This window comes from Ranitomeya variabilis, chromosome 1 (genome assembly GCF_051348905.1).
Source record: "Ranitomeya variabilis isolate aRanVar5 chromosome 1, aRanVar5.hap1, whole genome shotgun sequence".
NCBI lineage: Eukaryota > Metazoa > Chordata > Amphibia > Anura > Dendrobatidae > Ranitomeya > Ranitomeya variabilis.
In genome coordinates, this window is record NC_135232.1 from 1,027,102,237 (window position 1) to 1,027,125,344 (window position 23,108).

The 23,108-nt window shown below is 41.2% G+C and overlaps 1 protein-coding gene across 6 annotated transcripts in view; it reads right to left on the reverse strand.

Moving 5' to 3' along the window:
- The window catches only part of SORBS2 (sorbin and SH3 domain containing 2), a 298,577-nt gene that overhangs the window by 142,612 nt on the left and 132,857 nt on the right, over positions 1 to 23,108 (reverse strand). For all 6 annotated transcript variants that reach the window (XM_077279625.1, XM_077279629.1, XM_077279627.1 and 3 more), the window contains 2 exons: positions 5,456 to 5,506; positions 1,501 to 1,593 (listed from right to left, as the gene is read on the reverse strand). In XM_077279625.1, the coding sequence (XP_077135740.1) occupies positions 1,501 to 1,593; positions 5,456 to 5,465 (103 nt within the window). In that variant the 5' untranslated portion in view covers positions 5,466 to 5,506. The remainder of the gene's footprint in view (positions 1 to 1,500; positions 1,594 to 5,455; positions 5,507 to 23,108) is intronic.

A 23,108-nucleotide genomic window follows, 5' to 3' on the forward strand; every position in this document is an offset into this window, starting at 1 on the left:
CCGCATTTTTTATGCTTTTTTTGCTTGATCTGAGAGAAGTCAATGGTGAATAATGCAGGAAAAAATGCACAGAGAATTGACACGCTGCAGATTATTTTCTGCACGAAATCTGCAACGTGTGCAGGACACTTCAGGGTTCTCTTTACTTTGCTGCCATGAGGATTGCTTCAGGCTTTACTAGAAAATCTGCATGGCAAAAACGCACCGAGATCGCAGATTTGGTGCAGAAAGTAATCTGTCTCATGTCAATTCTCTGTGCGTTTTTCACCATTGAGTGCCTTCAAATCAGTCAAAAGCACAGGGAAAAACGCAACAAAAACAAGTTGTGCTTTTTTCTGCCAAGAGATGCCGAAATGTATCCATCCATTTAATTAATATGTGCACATAGCAAGAAAACTTCAGAAGAACATCATTCAGATTTGCTACTTGAATAAAACAGGAATGCAAGATTTTTGTTACAGGGAAAAAACAAGTTACCGTAAGCTTTCAATAAATAGTTGTAGTTTAGGCAAAAATCTGACATATTTCTAGTCGCCGACCACCTCTGAGCTTTACAGTTTACATTGTGAAATTGTACATATTACAATAGATATAAGCTACAAACGTTTTCTTCTATGCATTTTGCAGCAATCTTTATATAAATTGCCATTTTAGTTAAGTTCCCACAATGAGTTTTTGATGCTTTGTGTTTCCGCTGCAGAAGAAACGCAGCCTCTTACCGTTCCAGCAAAGTGGATGAGATTCATAGAAATCTGCTGCCCTCTGCGGGGTTTTTTACGCTGTGTTAACGGACCTGCGGTGCGTGTATAAAATCCGCAATACGTCCATTTCTCTGGCGGGTGCGCCGAGTTTTATGTACAGATTTTCCCCATAGACTTGCATTCAATGCGGACAACCAGCAGGTAAAAAACTTACGAAATTAGTGCGAAAAATCTGCAACATGAAAAACTCCCCGAATGCTCATTATGGGAACGTAGCCTGCGGTGCTCTGAGAAGCTGCAGCAGAATTTACATGCAGTGGATTACAGAGTCTGCGTCATCACGACCACTTTATATAAGGACTACCTAGGTGATGAGCGGATTACTGCGGGTATGGCTGTACAAATTACCGGCCATTGGAAGGAAAAGGAAGCAGTCCTTCTGATAAATGTAACGTGTAGACGTGACTATGTGATGCCTAAACGCCCTATAAAGGCATTTGGGTAAGTTTTTAATGATTATACCTTTTTATGTCATTTCCCAGCCAGGTATAACAGTCACTATTGTAAAATGGCTAAGGCATGAAGACATGGACAGGGCACATGACGGCAGCCATTATATGCCATAATAAAAGGGTTGGTTTTATTATGCCAGATGAATTGAGCAATATGGGGAGAGATGTCAGCTATGCACCCATGGGAGCTGCAGCGGGAGACACACAGATGCTTCACAGCAGGCAGGAAAGGTGAGAGCTGCAATAAAAAGTGGACGTCATCTCTGTTGTTTGGTTAGTTGCTATACCTGAAGCCAACAGATTGGGAGAACTTTGTACTCTCTTCACAGCTGTTAGTGTGACAGACATTGCGGCACGTTTGCGAGCACATCCACCGCTATCTGGAAGCACACAAAGTGACAGTGATGCAAGCAAAACACAGACACGGCAAGCACATGCAATGTTCAGCACTGATTTGTGAATTTGTGGCCTTTTAGTGCAAAAACAAGAGAAGATGGCAGGACAGATATACACATGAGTATGCACAGGACCGCCGCTGCACTTCTACCTTGTATTAGGAGGCAAAAAAGATTCATCTTCAGCTCACATTAATGGCCTTCACATGATTTATATACACCAGGTAAAGCTATAGTAATATACCCCATAGTAAGGGGGATACAAGTCTGCAGTCACTCTATATTACTGCAGACTTGTGAACCCTCAGCGCGCGCGCTGCTCACTGTGAGGATTTTCCGGGAATGGCCGGTACGTGATAGTAAGTATGTGATTTGCAAACATGTGGTCATGTGCTGACTAGTTGTGCGCGCCTTGCTTAATACACGTGTACTGAGCGAGGCTGAACAGGTCTAGTTGGAACGTGGCCGCTAGTGTGCAAATCACATTGTGAGGTTCACAAGCCGGCAGTCAAGTAGAGTGACGGCACAATTGTACCCTGAGACCAGACAACCCCTTTGAGGCCTGCGACACATCCAACTACAGTGCTACAGTGGGATGCATTGGCCATACATCATTGTACATAGTGCCTAGAGCAGTTTATTTTATGGAGCACCACAATGTACTATGCTATTCCATACTTTTTTTCTACTATGCCGACATATACCGGCCTGACCAACCTAAAACGTCCTTTGGTCCTCTTTTGTGATGTGAACAAGGCCCATTGTAGCACTTGTGCCTAAGCCCCAATAGTAGCGCTTAGACACATTCACATTTCTCATTTGCTTACCATTTAATACCAGAATACCAGTAACCACATCCCAATCCACACATTGCAAGTCTCTCTCGGCAAGATTTACTTCTCTTGGGGACAGTCAGTGGTTTGTAGTGGAAAAAAAAAAATGATGGCTATGGACATTTGTTTTGTTGTTTAGATTCCCACTTACTGTACATTGAATTATTTGGAGAAAGATGATAAGTCATAAATTGATTTCCCACATCTGGAAGACGAAATATAAAAGGGGACTAAATGAATGGTTGAGAGTGACCATGGCTGATCTGTCCTGTTTGGTGACTGACAGATTTCCCTTTCTTTAGGGTCTTTTTTTGTCCATGGTCATAGTTTTCAGTAAATAAACATATTTTGAGCTGATTTCCAGGCTTCTTGCATGCCTGACATGCTTTTTTGCAAAAAAAATAATCACTTCTCAGGTGATAAGAATGACAAATCTTACACTTCTGGGGCTAGATGCCAAGTCCTTCATTCTGAACCCCGGATCCGTCACGGACGGTTCCTTCCCAGAGGTGACCGGCTCCGAAATGACACTTCAATACACTTTTCATCACAGCTTACTTGTTTGATGATTATTATTCTTTTAATGATATAATACATTTAAAGATGGAGGATGACAACCGAATCCCACATCATTAAATGTTTGGGATAAAGAAGAGATCCCACACAATGTATTAAAATCACTATTTTTATACCACCCTAAACTACCATTGTATACCAGGGAAGGCTATAGGCATGTATATAGACAGGTCTCCTGCTTTCCTGTTTGTTAATTTTAACACAGGATCGTTAATGTTAATATAATCTTCCCTTTGAGATATTGAGCCTGGTGACATCTTGTAAATGTGTAGAATAGGTTTTTGATTTTTGAATGGCTACTATTGCTGTGAAAGCTTCTACATAATTATGTGTTAGATTTTAACAACAGTATATACCATCAAATTGGTTGATATTAAGGCATTTCCGGCATTTATTATTGACTATTGATTACGTGTGGGGAATTTTTCTATTAGATATTTCTGGTGTCCTCTAGACAGCATTTTGCTTTTTTATTGTTGTTTACAGTCCTTTTTTTGGCTTGAATAAAAATATTGATTTTAATACATTGTGTGGGATCTCTTCTTTATCCCAAACATTTAATGACGTGGGATTCGGTTGTCGTATTTTGATGAAGTGCCCTAAGTATTATTGGACACATGTTGATCCAATTTAAAGATGGAGGAAAAACAAAACAAAACACAGTTTGCATAAAAGGAAAAAAACCCTAGATAAGAGTTAAAGGGGTTGTCCGCTACTTTACGTGTCCCTATCATGTGAACTGACTTTCATAGAGAAGCACTTCACCAAATACTTTGCTTTTCCAAGTCCTTCCATAACTGAAGGGGAGAAGCTGCCAGGGACCCGGGTGTCTGACTAGTCTCCCGTGAAGCTCAGTCCCCACCGGCCTTTAAAGCTACAGTGTTTCAGATAAAAATATACCGGATATATCCTGCCTGTGGATCGCCAGTTGTCAAGTTCCCTTTCATAGCAAATACTTTTCCCATGGAAAACGCAATATGAGGTTCTTTAGATAAGGAAATTTTTGTATCTTGTAGTTACAAATAATTTACATAAAAATACTAGTTATAAAGTGACACACCACTATTAAAACTGCTTTTAGGGCTTTGCCAACCATTTGGTAGAGTCCAGTTTGACATGCCACCACTGGCGCTGGGCTGGCAGGTCCATGGTCGCCCACAGAGGTGCTTTGTACAACTGCATCTTCCTACTACCTAGCTATAATGTGAAATGCTCCTACAGTCTATAATCTGGCCGGGCTGCAGCGGCTCGCTCATCCCCTGCCTCTGAGCCACGTACCTGCCATAACATTATTGATGCATTTTTCAATAGAAAAACAGTCCTCTCATAATAGGACACATTTTACAGTTCAGCATTTCTGCCAATCTAGTTTTTTTTTTTTTTTTACTTTGATATGGTAGAAAATGGAATCAATTTAGTTATTTAGCTACGAGGTGTAACCCAAAGGTAAACAGGAAATAGAAAATAGGTAAAATATAACTTTTAATTAGTTAAGCAATAAAAAGTGTTTGAGTGCCAGTTATTAGTGTGCAAAAATGGAAGCAACTTGTAGCACCCCAGTGTACGTTTGTCTCTCATTGCACTCCTAGGCTGGGCCTGTGTTGATATGATCTGCAATTATTCATGGGAATATTGAGAGTAGGTCCGCTTACTTCGGTAGGAGAACCATTGTAAGCACCAACCTAAATCTTTGTGTATTAGGGTACCATTGGGCTTAAATATACCCATAGTTGGTTCCTTTCCTTATATGGGCCCAATGGGACATTGTTTTTTCAAAAAAAATGCTTTGTTGCAATTAAAAATAAGACTTTAAGCTTCTCTATTGGAAAAAAAAACCCACACACTGATTTGGAATGCAAGTTGCGTCCATTTTTGCACACTAATCACTGGTACTTAAGCACTTTTTTATTAAGTTAGTTGGTAACCTATTATTGCTTAACTAATTAAAAGTTATATTTTACCTATTTGCTAGTTCCAGAAAATGGAATCAATACAATAAATTTACCCAGAATCCTCTAGTGCCTGTGTTTCCTCAGTAGAGGACAGAGAACACATGTTCTTTAATCCATCATGGATGCAGGGATTTTGGGGCTTGATGAAGCAGTGATTTTTTTTTCATCAAAGTATTCCAATACAGTTTAATTTTCAAGTTGCAATAGCTCTACAGGGGCTTCCTTCCTGTGGGATGTGGGGTACCATCTCGTGATACAAAAACTGTTATAACTGCATTCTTTTGGTGGTACGAGAGGGGAAACAATCAGCAATTTATATATGTATATATATATATATATATATATATATATATATATATATATATATATACACACACAGACATACACATACGAGTTTTAATACTTTAGAAAGAGACATTACTGAACAGTAATATGTAATATACATGAAACTTTGCCTAGAAGCGATCTATATTACTGGATTCATACCTGTATTCATCTTGATTCCTCGTGGTTAAAGGGAACTGGCTTCAGTTTAACCTACAGATAAAGGAAAACAGTTTCAATAACTTGTATTCATTAGATACCGTGTATGTACAGATGACAGCCATTAACAATTGCCCCATGCAGCCAGACTGCAGTGTTCTCTAGTGGCAGCGACCGGCACCAGCATTGTGAGATTTACGGTAGTTGATTTACTATTATTATACTGTGCTGCTATCCCTTATACTTCTAAGAGGTATTGGGGCCTCATAGAGCTCCCCTGCACACAGTTAAAGGGTTTCTATCAAGTTTGGACATTACATTTGATCCTTTTCTTAATAAGTCCATTGGAGAAAAACAAGCTCAGAATCTGACTGGTCTTCAGAGCTCCCATTGAAAATTAATGGAACGGAAAACCGCATGATCAACCACCACTCCATTCATACGTGACTCTTCAGAGATCCGGTTTTCAGAATGCATAGGGTCCCGACAGTTAGTTTGGGATGTATATGGGATAACGTCCACATTTGGTACAACCACTTTAAATGCAAGTAATTATGTCACCACTAGGCGTAGTTTAGGAACGTGCTGCATAGTACATTATTGTTGAATTTAGGGTATAATCAGCATTTATAGAAAAGCCACAAAATGAGGAGAAAAATCCTCCAAAAATTCAAGAATTAATGCAGCACAAAGGTTTTGCAGTGCTTACCTGTCCAGGTGTCTGAACTAGTGCACTCCCAGGGTGCAGCAAACCCATGTGACAAAGATGGCGGCAACACAGGTGCAAAATACTGATGAGGCCATCACTCATAATCATAACCTTTTGCACTTAATTTTTCAGTGTGCAACTAGGCCCAATATTTTTGGCCTTGGAAACTAGGGTGTCTGCCCTCATGGGATGCATGTACAGTGTATAGTGCTGGGCAGCCCGCCTGATCTAATAGTAAGGGCGTCACTAACAGGCTGTAAACCAGAAACTGTGCATTGCCTGTGTGTGACCAGCGCCCTATACAGGCCCCTTTTGTGCAATCCTATACTAAGCAATCACCCCTCCATGAGTTGGTAGGTTATGAGTGATGGCCTCATCAGTATTTTGCACCTGTGTTGCCACCATCTTTGTCACATGGGTTTGCTGCACCCTGGGAGTTCACTAGTTCAGAGACCTGGACAGGTAAGCACTGCAGCCTCTTTGTGCTGTACATTCAGTAAGCTCCTGAGCGCCCCTTAGTGGTGACTGTAAGCATGCACATTATCTAGGTCTATACACAAAATTAAAAATTAAAAAAAACAAACTAACAGAACAAATGGCGCCCAGATCAACAAAGGGAAAAAGCTCCAAGCAAATGTGGTGCTAAGCATCTTAGGATTTTTTGAATGCATCCACTTCCAGCGAAAAAATGTTAATAAAAGTTAATTTATTTTCTCAAAACAAAAAGGAAAAAAATATATTTTTAAAATACAGTATAACGGATTTCGGCTGCTATTTAAAAAAAAAAAAAAACATACAAAAGCACTATTAAGTGTTACAACCTCCAAGTTTTCATATTTATGAGGGTTCCTAGAAGGGATTAGCAGTGCGGGACCAGAAGTCGGGTTCTCCTCCCGGACTAATATCTACATGGTATTGTCTAATGAGATTATATATATACTAGCTGTACTACCCGGCTTTGCCCGGGGTAATAACTGCTGTTAGCAAAATAGAATGTGTTAACAAAAATGTATTCTGCACAAAAAAACCACAAAACAAATAGAAATGTAATTATTAAAAGGCAAAAACTAAGCTAATAGAAGCATTTTACAACATATATTTCAACACCAGAGATATTCCACACAGATTTAACTAAATTGGCCAAGTAATGTGAAGTAATCTTCTACTACTTATTCGAGAGCCTTTTGATAAACGACATTCTTAGTTTTTCCTTCAGGTGCAAAGACAAACAGATTTTTGGCTGTTCCAACTCTTGAACAGGCCACATAAAGATGACCATGAGAAAAGCATGGAGATTGTAAATCTAAACTAGCTGAAGAGCCCGGCGTTGCCTGGGCATAGTAAATATCTGTGGTTAGTTATAGCACCTCACTTCTCTTATTTTCCCATCACGCCTCTCATTTTCCCCATCACAACTTTCATTTTCCCCCTCACATCTCTCATTTTCTCCCTCACACCTCTCATTTTCCCCCTCACTCCTCTTATTTTCCCCCTCACTCCTTCTCATTCCCCCCTAACACTTGTCATTTCGACCTCACATCTGTCATTTTCCGATCACTCCACTATTTTCCCTCACTCCTCTCATTTTGCACTCACACCTTTTCATTTTCACCTCACACCTCTCATTTTCACCTCAGTATATACATGTTTGTCATCTCCCTTATATATAGTATACACCTGTATGTCATCTCCTGTATATAGTATATACCTGTATGTCATCTCCCCTGTATATAGTATATACCTGCTGTGTGTCATCTCCCCTGTATATAGTATATACCTGTATGTCATCTCCTCCTATATATAGTATATACCTGTATGTAATCTCCTCCTGTATATAGTATATACCTGTATGTCATCTCCTCCTATACATAGCATATACCTGTATGTCATCTCCTCCTGTATATACTATATACCTGTAGGTAATCTGCTCCTGTATATAGTATATACCTGTGTGTCATCTCCTTCTGTATATAGTATGTACCTGTATGTCATCTCCTCCTCTATATAGTATATACCTGTGTGTCATCTCCTCCTCTATATAGTATATACCTGTGTGTCATCTCTCCTGTATATAGTATATATCTGTGTGTCATCTCCTCCTGCATATAGTATATACCTGTGTGTCATCTCCCCTGTAAATAGTATATACCTGTGTGTCATCTCCTCCTGTATATAGTATATATCTGTATGTCATCTCCTGTATTAGACCTCGTTCACACGTTATTTGGTCAGTATTTTTACCTCAGTATTTGTAAGCTAAATTGGCAGCCTGATAAATCCCCAGCCAACAGTAAGCCCACCCCCTGGCAGTATATATTAGCTCCCACATACACATAATAGACTGGTCATGTGACTGACAGCTGCCGGATTCCTATATGGTACATTTGTTGCTCTTGTAGTTTGTCAGCTTATTAATCAGATTTTTATTTTTGAAGGATAATACCAGACTTGTGTGTGTTTTAGGGCGAGTTTCGTGTGTCAAGTTGTGTGTGTTGAGTTGCGTGTGGCGACATGCATGTAGCGACTTTTGTGAGATGAGTTTTGTGTGGCGACATGCGTGTAGCAACTTTTTGTGTGTCGAGTTGCATGTGACAGGTTAGTGTAGCAAGTTGTGTGCAGCAAGTTTTGCGCATGGCGAGTTTTGCGCGTGGTGAGTATTATGTGTGGTGCCTTTTGAGTATGTGCAAGTTTTGGGTGAGGCAACTTTTGCATGTGTTGCAACTTTTGTGCATGTGGCAATTTTTCCGCGTGTGCAAGTTTTGCGTGTGGCGAGTTTTCCATGAGGTGAGTTTTGCACGTGTGGCGAGTTTTGCATGTGGAGAGTTTTGCGCGTGGCGAGTTTTGAGCGGTGACTTTTGTGTTTCAACTTTTATGTGGCGAGGTTGGTGTATGTGTGGTGAAATGTGCGCTGAGGGTGGTATATGTGTTCGAGCACGTGGTAGTGTGTGGCGCATTTTGTGTGTGTGTTCATATCCCCGTGGTGGTGTGGTGATTATCCCATGTCGGGGCCCCACCTTAGCAACTGTACAGTATATACTCTTTGGCGCCATCACTCTCATTCTTTAAGTCCCCCTTGTTCACATCTGGCAGCTGTTAATTTGCCTCCAACACTTTTCCTTTCATTTTTTCCCCATTATGTAGATAGGGGCAAAATTGTTTGGTGAATTGGAAAGCGCGGGGTTAAAATTTCACCTCACAACATAGCCTATGACGCTCTCGGGGTCCAGACGTGTGACTGTGCAAAATTTTGTGCCTGTAGCTGCGACGGTTCAGATGCCAATCCTGGACATACATACACACATTCAGCTTTATATATTAGAGAGAATATATATATATATATATATATATATATATATATATATATATATATATATATATATATATATATATATATATATATATATATCATATATAAACAGTTTAGTACTTGTATTCTATCCAACATGAGCTTTTAAATACATGGTGTTTCATTGTTGCGGGCAAACATAACATTATAAGTACAGGTCTAAAAATAATTATAAATATCATTCACTCTAATGCTTTATCAAATATATTACTATCATCTCTACATGAATCAATTCATCCCATAAAAGAAAAAAAAAAAAAAAAACTTTGTAAAAAAATCCCAAAAAGAAAAATCCAAAAAAAAATTTGGATAGAGGCTTTGTAACCTATATATCCAATAGGACTCCTTACGGTTTAATAATTTGTTCCTATTATTAGCCCCTTTTGGTATATGTTCCAGCGGTGTGACCGTGATGCAGAAGCATTTATTGTGCTTCAGCAGGAGATGACGGGACAGACTATGTTTAATCTCCCCGTTCTTTGCATTATAGCGGTGATTATTCATCCGAGCGCTCAATTCCTGGGAAGTTCGTCCCACGTATTGGAGCCCGCATTGAAGATGACAAAATCCGTTCTACATGTGAGTCTCTGCTTAATCTTAATCGTTTCCCCAGTAGTATTAGATCGAATACTCCTAGCTCCATGGTCAATGGTCTTACAACATTTACATTTCTTTGAAGAGCATCTATATACTCCTGTATGTTGCCGCTGGATCCGTTTTCGTTCAGGAACAAATTAAACCGTAAGGAGTCCTATTGGATATATAGGTTACAAAGCCTCTATCCAAATGGACTTAATGATGTTGTAGAGAATGTGTAAGGGTTTGCCATGAATAACTCAGTCGTGCATGGGTTAATACAACAAAAGTTTAATTTTCTCCTTTTCAGAAAAAAATTCCTTTTGGGGTTTTTTTTTGGGGGGGGGGGGAATTTACAAAGTTTTTTTTTTTTTAAATGGGATGAATTGATTCATGTAGAGATGATAGTAGTATATTTGATAAAGCATTAGAGTTAATTAAATTTAGAATTACCGTATATTTATACCTACACCTATAATGTTATGTTTGTTTGCAACAATGTAACACCATGTATTTAAAAGCTCATTTTCGATAGAATACAAGTATTAAACTGTTCATGTACATATATATATATATATATATATATATATATATATATATATATATATATATATATATATATATATATATATATATATATATATATAAAAAAAAATGAGTTTCTTTAGACACTACCATGCAGATATTAGTCAGGGAGGAGAACCCGATTTCGGATCCCGCCCTGCTAATCCCTTCTAGGAACCCTCATACACCATGTTCCAAATTATTATGCAAATTGTATTTTTGTCGGATTTTCCTAAATGGTCAGTGCAAATCACAGTCAGTCTAATAAAAGTCATCACCCGTTAGAGTATACATTGAATTTTATTGAAGAAACCTCCCAATGATAACAGTATAATCTCCAAAATGAATAACAACTCAAAATGCTCTGTTCCAAATTATTAGGCACAGTAGAATTTGCAGCATTAGGAGGTCACATTCACTGAACAAAAAAGCTATTTAACTCCAAAACATCCTGACAGGCCAAGTTGTATGTTAACATAGGAACCCTTCTTTGATATCGCCTTCACAATTCTTGCATCCATTGAACTTGTGAGTTTTTTGGAGAGTTTCTGCTTGTATTTATTTGCATGAAGTCAGAATAGCCTCCCAGAGCTGCTGTTTTGATGTGAACTGCCTCCCACCCTCATAGATCATTTGATTGATGATACTCCAAAGGTTCTCTATAGGGTTGAGGACAGGGGAAGATGGTGGCCACACCATGAGTTTATCTCCTTTTATGCCCATAGCAGCCAATGACTCAGAGGTATTCTTTGCAGCATGAGATGGTGCATTGTCATGCATGAAGATGATTTTGCTCCTCAAGGCACGTTTCTGCTTTTTATACCATGGAAGAAAGTTGTCAGTCAGAAACTCTATATACTTTGCAGAGGTTATTTTCACACCTTCAGGAACCTTAAAAAGGCCCTACCAGCTGTTTCCCCATGACTCCAGTCCAAAACATGTCTCCTCCACCTCCTTGCTGACGTCGCAGCCTTGTTGGGACAGGGTGGCCACCCACCAACCATCCACTACTCCATCCATCTGGACCATCCAGGGTTGCTCGACACTCATCAGTAAACAAGACTGTTTGGAAATTAGTCTTCATGTATGTCTGGGCCCACTGCAACAGTTTCTGCTTGTGAACACTGTTCAGGGGTGGCCTAATAGTAGGTTTATGCACCACAGCAAGCCTTTGAAGGATCCTACACCTTGAGGTTCGAGGGACTCCAGAGGCACGAGCAGCTTCAAATTACTGTTTGCTGCTTTGTAATGATATTTTGCAGCTGCTCTTTTAATCCAATGAATTTGTCTGGCAGAAACCTTCCTCATTATGCCTTTATCTGCATGAACTCTGTCTGTGCTCTGTTTCAGTCACAAATCTCTTCACAGTATCATGATCACTCTTAAGTTTTTGTGAAATATCTAATGTTTTCATACCTTGATGAAGGCATTCCACTATTTAAAGCTTTTCAGCAGCAGAGATCCTTTTTATTTCCCATATTGCTTGGAACCTGCGGCCTGCTTAATAACGCAGAACATCATTTTTACGTAGTTTTCCTTTAATTAGAATCACCTGGAAAACTAATTATCACATGTGTTTAAGATTGATTTCAGTGATCCATTGAGCCCTGAGACACAATACCATCCACGTGTTTATTTGAAAAATAAAACAATTAAATCTTTATGACACTTAAATCCAATTTGCATAATAATTTGGAGCACGGTGTAAATAAGAAAACTTGGAGGTTGTAACATCACTTTATAGTGCTTTTGTATGTTTGTTTGTTTTTTGTTACCTGATGAAGGCTGTACTGTAAAAATAGCAGCCGAAACGCGTTATACTGTATTTAAAAAATATTGTAAAAATATCATTTTTTTTCCTTCTTTTTGTTTTGAGAAAATAAATTAACTTTTATTAACATTTTATTTCACTGGAAGTGGATGCATTCAAAGATCCTAAGGTACTTAGTGCCACATTTGCTTATAGTTTTTTACCCTTTGAATTTACCACCTATGTGGATCTGAAGCAGGATCAACACACAGTTCTCCAAAGTGAGTTGCACACCTTATTGGATTATACAAGATATGGAGAAGAGTTGCCTAAAGAATTGATTCCTTGAGAATCTCAACATGCATTTCTTACTGACTGAAGGTGAGCATAACCACAATTAAAATAATTTTTTTTTTTTACTGTCGGTAAAAACGTATTACGCTCAGAGGAAGCGCCGCACTTGTCTCTTTTTTCCCCTCTTTCCCTAAACCAGGGTATTTCTAAAGTCTCAGATCAACAAAACATATTAGAGCAGAAAGTAGAAGAAAAAAAGAGCAGTGTTGAAGAGCGGACATTCACAGGAGTGTCTGATATTTAAAAAGCATTTTTTTCTGTAGTGAAAAAGCAAAATAAAAATGAACAAAAATGAATACAAATAATTATAGAGTTCACACAGTTTTTCTTAAGCCATTTTTCTTTACAAATAAGAATGTTTGTTGCCACACAATACAAAGATGCGAGTTGAGCGTGAGAAGGTAACATCACCTCTCCTCCTGTAATGTCCGTGCTGCGCGCTATTACTTTAAGTCTTACTCGGTAATGAACTGACCATGATCACTACAGATCTAAGGGCATGTTATGCTCAGCCATCTCCCTGCCATCTTATAGCCTTGGCATAGTTTTGTGCCAACCATCATAACCTGTAAGTCTATGTGCACACGATGCGGAAAACGCTGCGGATCCGCAGCAGTTTCCCATGAGTTTACATTACAATGTAAACTTGTGGGAAACAAAAAACGCAGTGCACATGCTGCGGAAAAAAACGCGTGGAAACGCAGCGGGTTACATTCCGCAGCATGTCATTTCTTTCTGCGGATTCCGCAGCGGTTTTACAGCTGCTCCTATAGAAAACCGCAGTGAAATCCGCAGAAAAACCACTGTAAATCCACGGTAAATCCGCGATAAATCTGCAGCAAAAATGCAGCGTTTTTGCCCTGCAGATTTATCAAATCTGCTGCGGAAAAATCCGCAGTGGACCAATATACGTGTGCACATAGCCTTAAACATCACAGCATAAACCACCAGACATTTCCCACCATCGGCTGCCGGTCACCAGTTGCAACCAGAGTAACAAAGAAATCTGCAGCATTTCACAGTGGCCAGATGCAGCACACAAGTAGCCCCTAACAGGACTCCAGTACTCCACATGGGAACATCTCCACTCCTTGTTTCTTTACTATGAGTAAGGTTTGATAAAGACCCAGCGGGTCGAAACGTTACCTTATACCACTGCGGTGAATCGTTTAATTTTGGGGTTTTGAAAATAAAAAAGCCACATTCTTTGCAATCTAAAGGAACTTTGAGTGCGACTGTTTATTCTTGGGAATACATTTTGGTGGAATATTTCCACGTCCAGTCAGCCCCACCGTAAAGCAAGAGTGCACGTCTTTCTCTTCTCTATGTGGTTGCACAGGAACAGTGTGTGCCAGCAGGGCCGTCACTTCCAGCTCTCACAAACGGTACCGTAAACCAGTAAAAGGGTTCCCCGGCTTCCCCGCAGTGCTGTGAGGGTGCCCCCAAGGTAGATAAACCCCTTTTCCAACCGTATCCAGGGCGTTGCTAGGATAAAGTGGCCATGTAAAATCCCATAGCAACCAGTAAAAGGGATCCCCACCCACCCCGCAGTGCTGTGAGGGTGCCCCCAAGGTAGATTAACCCCTTTTCCAAGCGTATACAAGGCGTTGCTAGGATAAATTGGTCATGTAAAATCCCATAGCAACCAGTAAAAGGGTTCCCCGGCTTCCCCGCAGTGCTGTGAGGGTGCCCCCCAAGGTAGATAAACCCCTTTTCCAACCGTATCCAGGGCGTTGCTAGGATAAAGTGGCCATGTAAAATCCCATAGCAACCAGTAAAAGGCTATAGTCTGGCCTGAGGGTATAGTGTGGCCTGTTATAGTTTGGCCTAGGCTGTTTTACATCCTTAGGTATAGTTTGGCCTAGGCCAAAATATACCCAAGGTTAAATGTAGCCTAGGCCACTTTAACCCTGGGGGGTATAATGTGGCCTGGAGGGGTATAGTTTGGCCTAGGCTATTTTACACCCCGGGGTATAGTTTGGCCTAGGCCATTTTATGCCTGGGTATAGTTTGGCCTAGGCCAGTTTATACCCCGGGGTATACTCTGGCCTAGGCCAAATTATACCCGGGGTTAATCTGGGACGGGGTTACTTTGGCCTGTTACACCGGGAAGAATCAGGATTAGGACAACAGGTTGTGAGGGGCCCGATTGGTGCGAGGGAGGCTCAATGTGCTCGAATAGACTGCATCCTAAACCCGGTAATCCCCGCCAGGACTTACGTGGTACACCCCGTGAATGAGCGTTCCTTCTCAGTAAAAGGGACATTAGTATTATATAGAGAAGAACTCGCATTGCTATATCACTCTTACAGTTATTGCGTTAATTTTTTATGGCTTTGTTATTACCACTAATTGTTTAGAATTTCTGCAAACCACTATTGCATTTAAACCAAATTATATAGTTTGGTGACTGTTCCTGCCTCGTGTCCTCTGTGGGTTGCAGGCCGACACTTGCATTACCGTTATTGCACCTTTTTTTATATTTTCCCCCCTCCTTAAATTATGCTTTTTTTGCTCCATATTTGAAGATTCTTTTATGCATTTTTTACAGTACAAAAAAGCCACCGATCCGCTGCAGGCTATCAACGTTATGTCAGCACTGCAGACAACAATGGACACTGAGGCAGTGGCGGAGACTCCGCTCAGCGCTGGATCAAGGGAGGGTGGGTAAAGTAAAGAACAGTTTGCAGTCAGGGGAGAGGGGATATTTTGAAAACGGAAAACCTCTATAAGGCGAAATGACCTTACACTTTGTCAGATTTCTTAAACAAGACACCGTAACAAACGGCTTGCTGACTGTCATCGCCTATATTCTCCACAGACTCCAGCTCACATTTAGTTCCACAGTCTTGCTTTCAGACACATAAAATCTAAGATTACACATATGGAGAGCTCTGGCACACAGCGTTCCTAATGGTACAAGTAAAATGCCTGGTATTCATTTTGAAACTCATTTACACGCAGGTCACATATTTACGCCATCTAAATCTAGAGCGAGTCCAATCATTTCTGTTCTGTTTTGATAAAGTTTCTTTGATTTCAACCTCGGCCAAGTAAAAGAGCTACAAATTATTACGGAGGATACCACATTCTTGGAGTGCTTGCAGGCTGCTAGTGGAGACAGCACTGGGGCTATTCTCTGAGACAATGTAACTTAACCAGCATTGGCATCCGTGAAAAAAAAAAAAGATAGTGGAACTCAACACTGATCCAATTCATCCCAGTCGGTCATGATGATCTCTAACATGAGCCAGCAGGACAGCCACACAAGACACCTAAAGCAACTGGGATTAGCATCATGGTGCTAAAAGACATAAAAAGCAATAAATGTCTTAGACATTCTGCCTACAGAGAACTGATCGCATACAAACAAAATTGGAGCATATAATCCAAAAGAAAGAAAGAAATCTTTAATAGTAATTTTCAAAATATACAAGGCAATACATAAGTAAAAAATCTGTATCAATAACAGAGCTGTTTAGAACAGGTATCAGGTGCACAGATATAGTGTGATCAGGAAGAGTATTATTAGAATAAGTGTCCATATAAAGTGGCAGTGCTACCAATTCAAAAGAAGTATTATATAGCAGATTCAGGAGACCGCATCAAAGGGAACAAGTTATCATACACATGATCAGATTAAAGAGTCACTAAAGTAATAACACTGACAACGGTGACATGAGTACTGCAGATCATTGGCTCTTACCCATATTCCTATCTGTGGTGCCACCCAAGCTGCCCCAACGCGCGTTTTGCGTTGGCTTCCTCAGGATCAGGATCGTGGTCATTTTCCTGAAGCTCACCACCGAGAGATCAATGGTGCCTTTCTTCGCACTGCTGGGACACCCCCTCCTCCCACCCCAGGGCCTGCAGCATTTACCCACTCCTACCTCTGCCGATTTCCTGCAGCGGTGACCCTGCCTTCTGGGACCCTGCTCCACCGCCAACCCCGGTAAGCTAAATTCGGACTATAAGTCAGAACCCCATTTTCATATTTAAAAAAAATGTTTTCACCATTTTCCTCCTCTAAATTTGGGGTGCGTATTATGGACCAATGCGTCTTATAGTTTGAAAAATATGGTATGTACTTAGATTATCAATTCTTCTCTCATTGTTTCTCACACAACAGCTGACATGTCATCAATACTGAAGACAGACAGGTGACCGCAGAAGCCGGTGCTGACTGCAGCTAGGACATTTCATTCATAGTGACATCACTGTAGACGATGATGACCTGTCTGCCCATCACATGGAGGGACCCAAGGGAAAAAATCCATACTCAGTCAGTTTCTCATAGTGGTGAATGCATGCAGCCAAAATTATAGAATTTATTTCTGTATATGAAAATACAGAAACTTTAAAAAAAAAAACTTTTAAATGGAATGTTTCATAACTAACTTTTATGGCATATCTGGGGAATATGTCATAAATGCCTGATAGATTCCTGTGCAGCGTTGTGACTTGCACCTAGAGCGGAGCTTCCACAATCCCCCGGGATCACTGGAGTGGTAACCATATATGCGTATCTCTCCTTATTCACTTCAGTTTTGAAAACATCAGGACTGCAGCAGACGTATTCGGCACGTGATTTGTCTTGCATTATTTTTTTGCAATTTCTTCTCCTTGGGCCTGTATCTGGGATTTGCTGCTGAAATGTTTGAGATTCATATGTATTTTGCATTTATTATTTCATAATGTAATACCATGCTGTACTGTGCACACTTCCTTACTAAGAAAAAGCAAGTTACCATATATCTACAGAATAGATAACTTGCTTATTGCTATGGGCCCACACTGGTCCTGAGAATGGGGCTCTGCTTGAAATAATAATAATAATATAAATAATAATAATCTTTATTTATATAGCGCCAACATATTCTGCAGCACTTTACAGTTTAACAGTTTCAAACACAACAGTCATAAGTAACAACATTAACAATACAATAATTAAATCACAATAATACGACCCTGCTCGTGAGAGCTTCCAATCTACAATGAGGTGGGGGAGATACAAAGTACAGATGTGTATTTACAATGATGTATTTACAATGATGGTCCAGCCATCTTCAGGGGGCGGGGGATAGATCGAAGTAGTGAATGGGCTACACACACACACACACAAACAAACATAAAATGACTTTGATTAGTGAATGTGGTAGGCCGCTCTGAACAAATGTGTTTTGAGGGAGCGCCTAAAAACGATGCAACTTGTGGATGGTCCTAATATCTTGAGGTAGAGCATTCCAGAGAATTGGTGCAGCACGGGAGAAGTCTTGGAGTCGGGAGTGGGAGGTACGGATTAATGCAGAGGTTAGTCGAAAGTAATTTACAGAGCGCAGCAGTCGGTTAGGCCGATAGACCGAAATGAGGGAGGAGATGTATGGGGGTGCCGCACTGTGGAGAGCTTTGTGGGTGAGAACAAGTACTTTGAATTGGAGTCTATAATGAATGGGCAGCCAGTGTAATGACTGGAGAAGAGCGGACACGTCCAAGTAACAATTAGCTAGATGGACAACCCTGGCTGCTGCATTAAGGATAGACTGGAGAGGGGAAAGTCGAGTGAGTGGGAGGCCAGTTAATAGAACATTGCAGTAGTCCAGGCGGGAGTGGATCAAGGCAACAGTGAGGGTTTTTGTTATTTCCATAGTGAGAAAAGGGTGGATTCTAGAGATGTTCTTTAGGTGTAAGCGGCAAGAGCGGGCAAGAGATTGTATATGGGATGTGAAGGAGAGATCGGAGTCAAACATAACACCCAGACAGCGCGTCTGCTGCCGGGGTGTTATTATGGTGCCACCCACGGAGAGGGAAATGTCAGATTTAGGGAGGTTAGTTGATGGTGGGAGCAGAAGTAGTTCAGTTTTGGAGAGGATGAGTTTCAGATAGAGGGCGGACATTATGTTGGAGACTACGGACAGACAGTCACTGGCGTTCTGTTGTACAGCTGGGGTAAGGTCAGGGGATGACATGTATAGTTGTATATCATCGGCATAAAGATGGTACTGAAAGCCAAATCTGCTGATGGTCTGTCCAATTGGGGCCGTGTAGAGGGAGAAGAGAAGGGGGCCCAAGGACTGAGCCCTGAGGTTCCCCCGACAGTGAGAGGAAGAGGAGATGAAGTGGAGCCAGAGAACAGAACATGGAAGGAGCGGTCAGAAAGATAAGAGGAGAACCAGGAGAGAGCAATGTCCTTAATGCCTAGTGACTGGAGCCTAGAGAGTAGGAGAGGGTGGTCAACAGTGTCGAAAGCTGCAGAAAGGTCGAGAAGAATGAGCAGAGAGTGGTCACCGTTACATTTTGCTGTCAGAAGGTCATTGGTCACCTTGATGAGTGCAGTTTCTGTCGAATGTAGGGGGTGGAAACCAGACTGTGAAGGGTCTAGGAGGGAGTGAGTGGAGAGGTAACGGGTAAGGCAGGAGTAGATCAGGCACTCCAAGAGTTTAGAGATGAAGGGGAGATTGGAGACAGGTCTGTAGTTATTTGTGCAGGATGGGTTGAGGGCGGGTTTCTTTAATAATGGAGTAATGATAGAGTGTTTGAAGGACAAGGGGAAGATGCCCGAGGAGAGGGAGAGATTAAAGATTGTAGTTAGGTAAGTTGTGACGACTGGAGAGAGAGACTGGAGGAGATGAGAGGGAATGGGGTCGGTAGCGCATGTAGTCAGACGAGAAGAAGAGAGGAGCTTGGAGACTTCTTCTGTGATGGGATCGAATGTGGAGAGTGAGCCAGGGGAGATGCAAGGAGGGATGGGAGTCACAGCACTTGGTGTCTGGGAGCGGATTTCCTGATGGATGTTATCTATTTTCTCTATAAAGTGGGAGGCCAGGTCATCAGCACAAATGTCTGTGATAGGGGCTTGTGCTTTTGGCCTGAGGAAGGAGTGAAAGGTGGCAAAAAGTTTCTTGGGGTTGTTGGATAGTGAGGAAAGTAGGTCTGTTTGGCGAGGTGAAGGGCAGAGATATAGGTTTTTAACATAAATTTGAAGTGTATGGAGTCTTCTGGTGTGCGAGTGTTTTCCTCTATAAGCGTTCAGCACACCCAGAGCATCACTGGAGAAATTGGGTTCTCCAGGGCTGTTATACTCTGTGTTTGGAGGTTCTGAGGGTGAGGGGAGCTACTTGGTCAAGGGTGCTTCTAAGAATGTCACTGTAGTGATGTACAGCCAGATCAGGACAGGAAAAAGAGGAGATTGGGGACAATGATGACTGTAGGGAGTCTGAAAGTGTGTGAGGGTTAATAGCAGATATGCAGATTTCTGAAAGTGTGGTAGGTAGGAGAGCGAGGAATTGTGAGTGTGAAGGAGAGAATGTTGTGGTCAGAGAGGGGAAGTGGTGAGTTATCTAGGTAGGAGATTAAACAGAGCCGGACAAAGACCAGGTCAAGGGTGTTACCGTCCTTGTGTGTCTCAGAGGTTGAGAGCTGAGAGAGGCTGAGAGAAGTGGTTAGTGATAGACGTAGATGTGGAAGTGAGGCTGTTAATGGGGATGTCACAGTTCACACCGTGCTGCCAACACTATGTCACGGATCCCAGCAGTATGTCTGGGATCCCAGGGAGGATATCTTTTGCGCCCTTACCGCTCACACCAATTTGTCATGAACCGGGGTTTTTTGGTTGCCCCTGGTTCCTTCTGAAGGGGAACTTACAGCTCTCAGACACCCCCCTTACCCTCAGGTCAGATTAGGTACTGCACCTAGGGTAATTAGTCGCCAGAAAGGCTGCCTGCTATGTACTGGCTATTGGGCACACTGCAGCGAGGGCAATATAACTACTCCCACACAGGCGGGAACAATAATTATCAACGCCGCCGTCGCTGCAAAGATTCCCAACTGCACAGAACTAAGTATGCTGACACCAGCTCTGATTAACGGGTCCGGAGCCAACCCAAATCAGTAGCGCAATTCACTTCAGAGGACACAGTTTGTTGAAATGAGCACTTGGACCCTCAGCAATTGGCACTCTATCATCCAACTCCTTTAATGGGAACCTGACATCAGAAAATATTAATTGCCTTCATGTTCCTGCCGAGAATGATAACAATAATGGTGCATATATTTAAAGCTGTACAATTTGTCATTTTGCCATAATTATAAATTAATAACTTGCCTCCTTTTTCAGAAAACCGTCATCAGGGCAGTACAGCACAATTACCGAGTCACTAATTGATTCATGGAAACAAGCCCATTCTAATAAATTTTGATTGATCGATTCACATTTTGGTGACGTCAGCGCAGACGTTTTTGGCATACAGCCCCTGATCTTTAAAGGTCCAGACTCAGAATGCCTCTATCATATGTAGTGCGCCGAGGCGTATACAGCTCAACCTCACCAAGCTTTACAGAGATGTTCTGAGTCCGGACCTTAAAGGGAACCTGTCAGCAGGATTTTCCCAATTACGGTAAATTACATACACTATCAGGTTGGTGCCGTTCTACTGATTAAAATGATACTTGGGTTGATGAAATCCATCTTGTGGTTGTTGTTTAATCTTTATTAGCAGTTTTCAGTTAATGATATGCCCGTGCTCCGGGGCGGCCTGTAGGGGGGGTCTTTATGTGGTGCTCTGCTTAGATATTAATCTGTATGGCTTATGATAGGTCACTGATCTATCGTCACTGATCCTTCAGTGACCTGCCCCCTATTTTACATACTACAGTACATATACTATGGTGGGTAAAAAAAAATAAAAAATTCAGTGAGCAAAATGGCTCTGGCGCCGGCATAGTATCTTGTATAGCATATGTGTATAATATTGCCGGGTTAAAAAAAAAATTGCCTTCATCAAAATGGCACGGGTGTTCATCTTACTATAGCCAATTATTTTTTTCTCTAGTAAAATGGCACTGGTGACGCTTGCTCAGTAGCATCTATCGGAACGTGATAGATGCTACTGCACAGGCACCTGCGCCACTTTGCTAGAGACAAAAAAATTGGCTGCAGTAAAATGGCGCTGGCGCAGTAGCATCTATCAGAACAGGATGATGATGATGGTTACTGTATTTTTTTTTTTTTTACCCGGCAATACTATAGGCATAATGCTTTACATGATACTGCGCAGTCACCCCCAGGAGCAACATTTTGCTCACTGTAATTTTTTTTCTAAACCCACCATAGTATATGCAGTATGTAAAATAAGGGGGCAAATTAGTCAATAAAGATGAATATCTAAGCTCATAAAGCTCCCCCCACAGGCCGCCACGAAGCACCAGAATCTCATTAACTGAAAACTACAGATACAGAATAAACAACCACAAGACGGATTTCATCAACCAAAGTATAATTTTAGTCAGTTTAATGGCGCCGACCTGACACTGTCTGTAGTTTACTGAGCAAAATCCTGCTGACAAGTTCGCTTTACTAGAGTATGTGCAAAATGTCAAAGATGTCTGCACTGACATCACCAGACTGTGGAGCAATCAATCAAAAGAGAATCGGCGTATTTCTGATGACTTGGTGACTCAGCCAGTATGCTTTATTCTCTCTCCTACTGATGATTCAGTGTAGTGGTTTTACGCAAAAGGAGGCAAGTTTTAAATTTATAATTATGTCCAAATTACAAATCGTACACCATAGCTACTAACACCAGCGTTATCATTGCATTGCCTGCAGAAGGAAGGGTTTGAATTATTATCTTCCACTGATTTAATTTTGACAAAGCAGCGGTTTCTCTTCCACTCTGCTCTGTTGATGTGGCATCTTAGCTGATGTAATGCTGATTGACAGCCAGCTCCTCGCAGTTTATCTGCAGCAATCCTGCTGACAATTAGCACGACAATAACAGTTATGTCCCAGTAACAGAACAGCCCGGAAGAGAAAGAGCTATTCTGATGATGAGGAGCAGGGGCAGTCAGTGACCGCTCTGAGCCGACACTGGATAGAGTAGGCAGGTAGTTAGTAACTATGTTCCCATTAGGTTTTTGGTTCATAGTAAAAAAAAAATTATATAACGCACAAAAAAAGTAATTACCAAACTTTGACTATTGAGCATTGGGGCGATGCATTGGTTTAATAAATCTCAGAGGTAAAGTGGGTCGAGACTAATATTTAACCAGACTAGCTTCACAAGACTCCACTTACGGGGATAGATAACACTGCTAGTTCGTGGTCAGACAGCATGTACAGGAATCGTAGTAGTCTTATATTCACTAACATTACTGTCTGAGGAAAGTCAAGGAGACTGGAGCCAGAGGCATGCACAAGACTGAGGATACATGAAATTTTTTTTTAAGTGGTGGGAAAGTATTAATACAACACACTGGGCAGTGGACCAGCATTATCTGCCAGGTATATTTATAGGCTCTGCAATCTATTCATTAAAATTCCTTCTCTTGAGCTATTTTGATACCTCACTGCCTCCTTGGT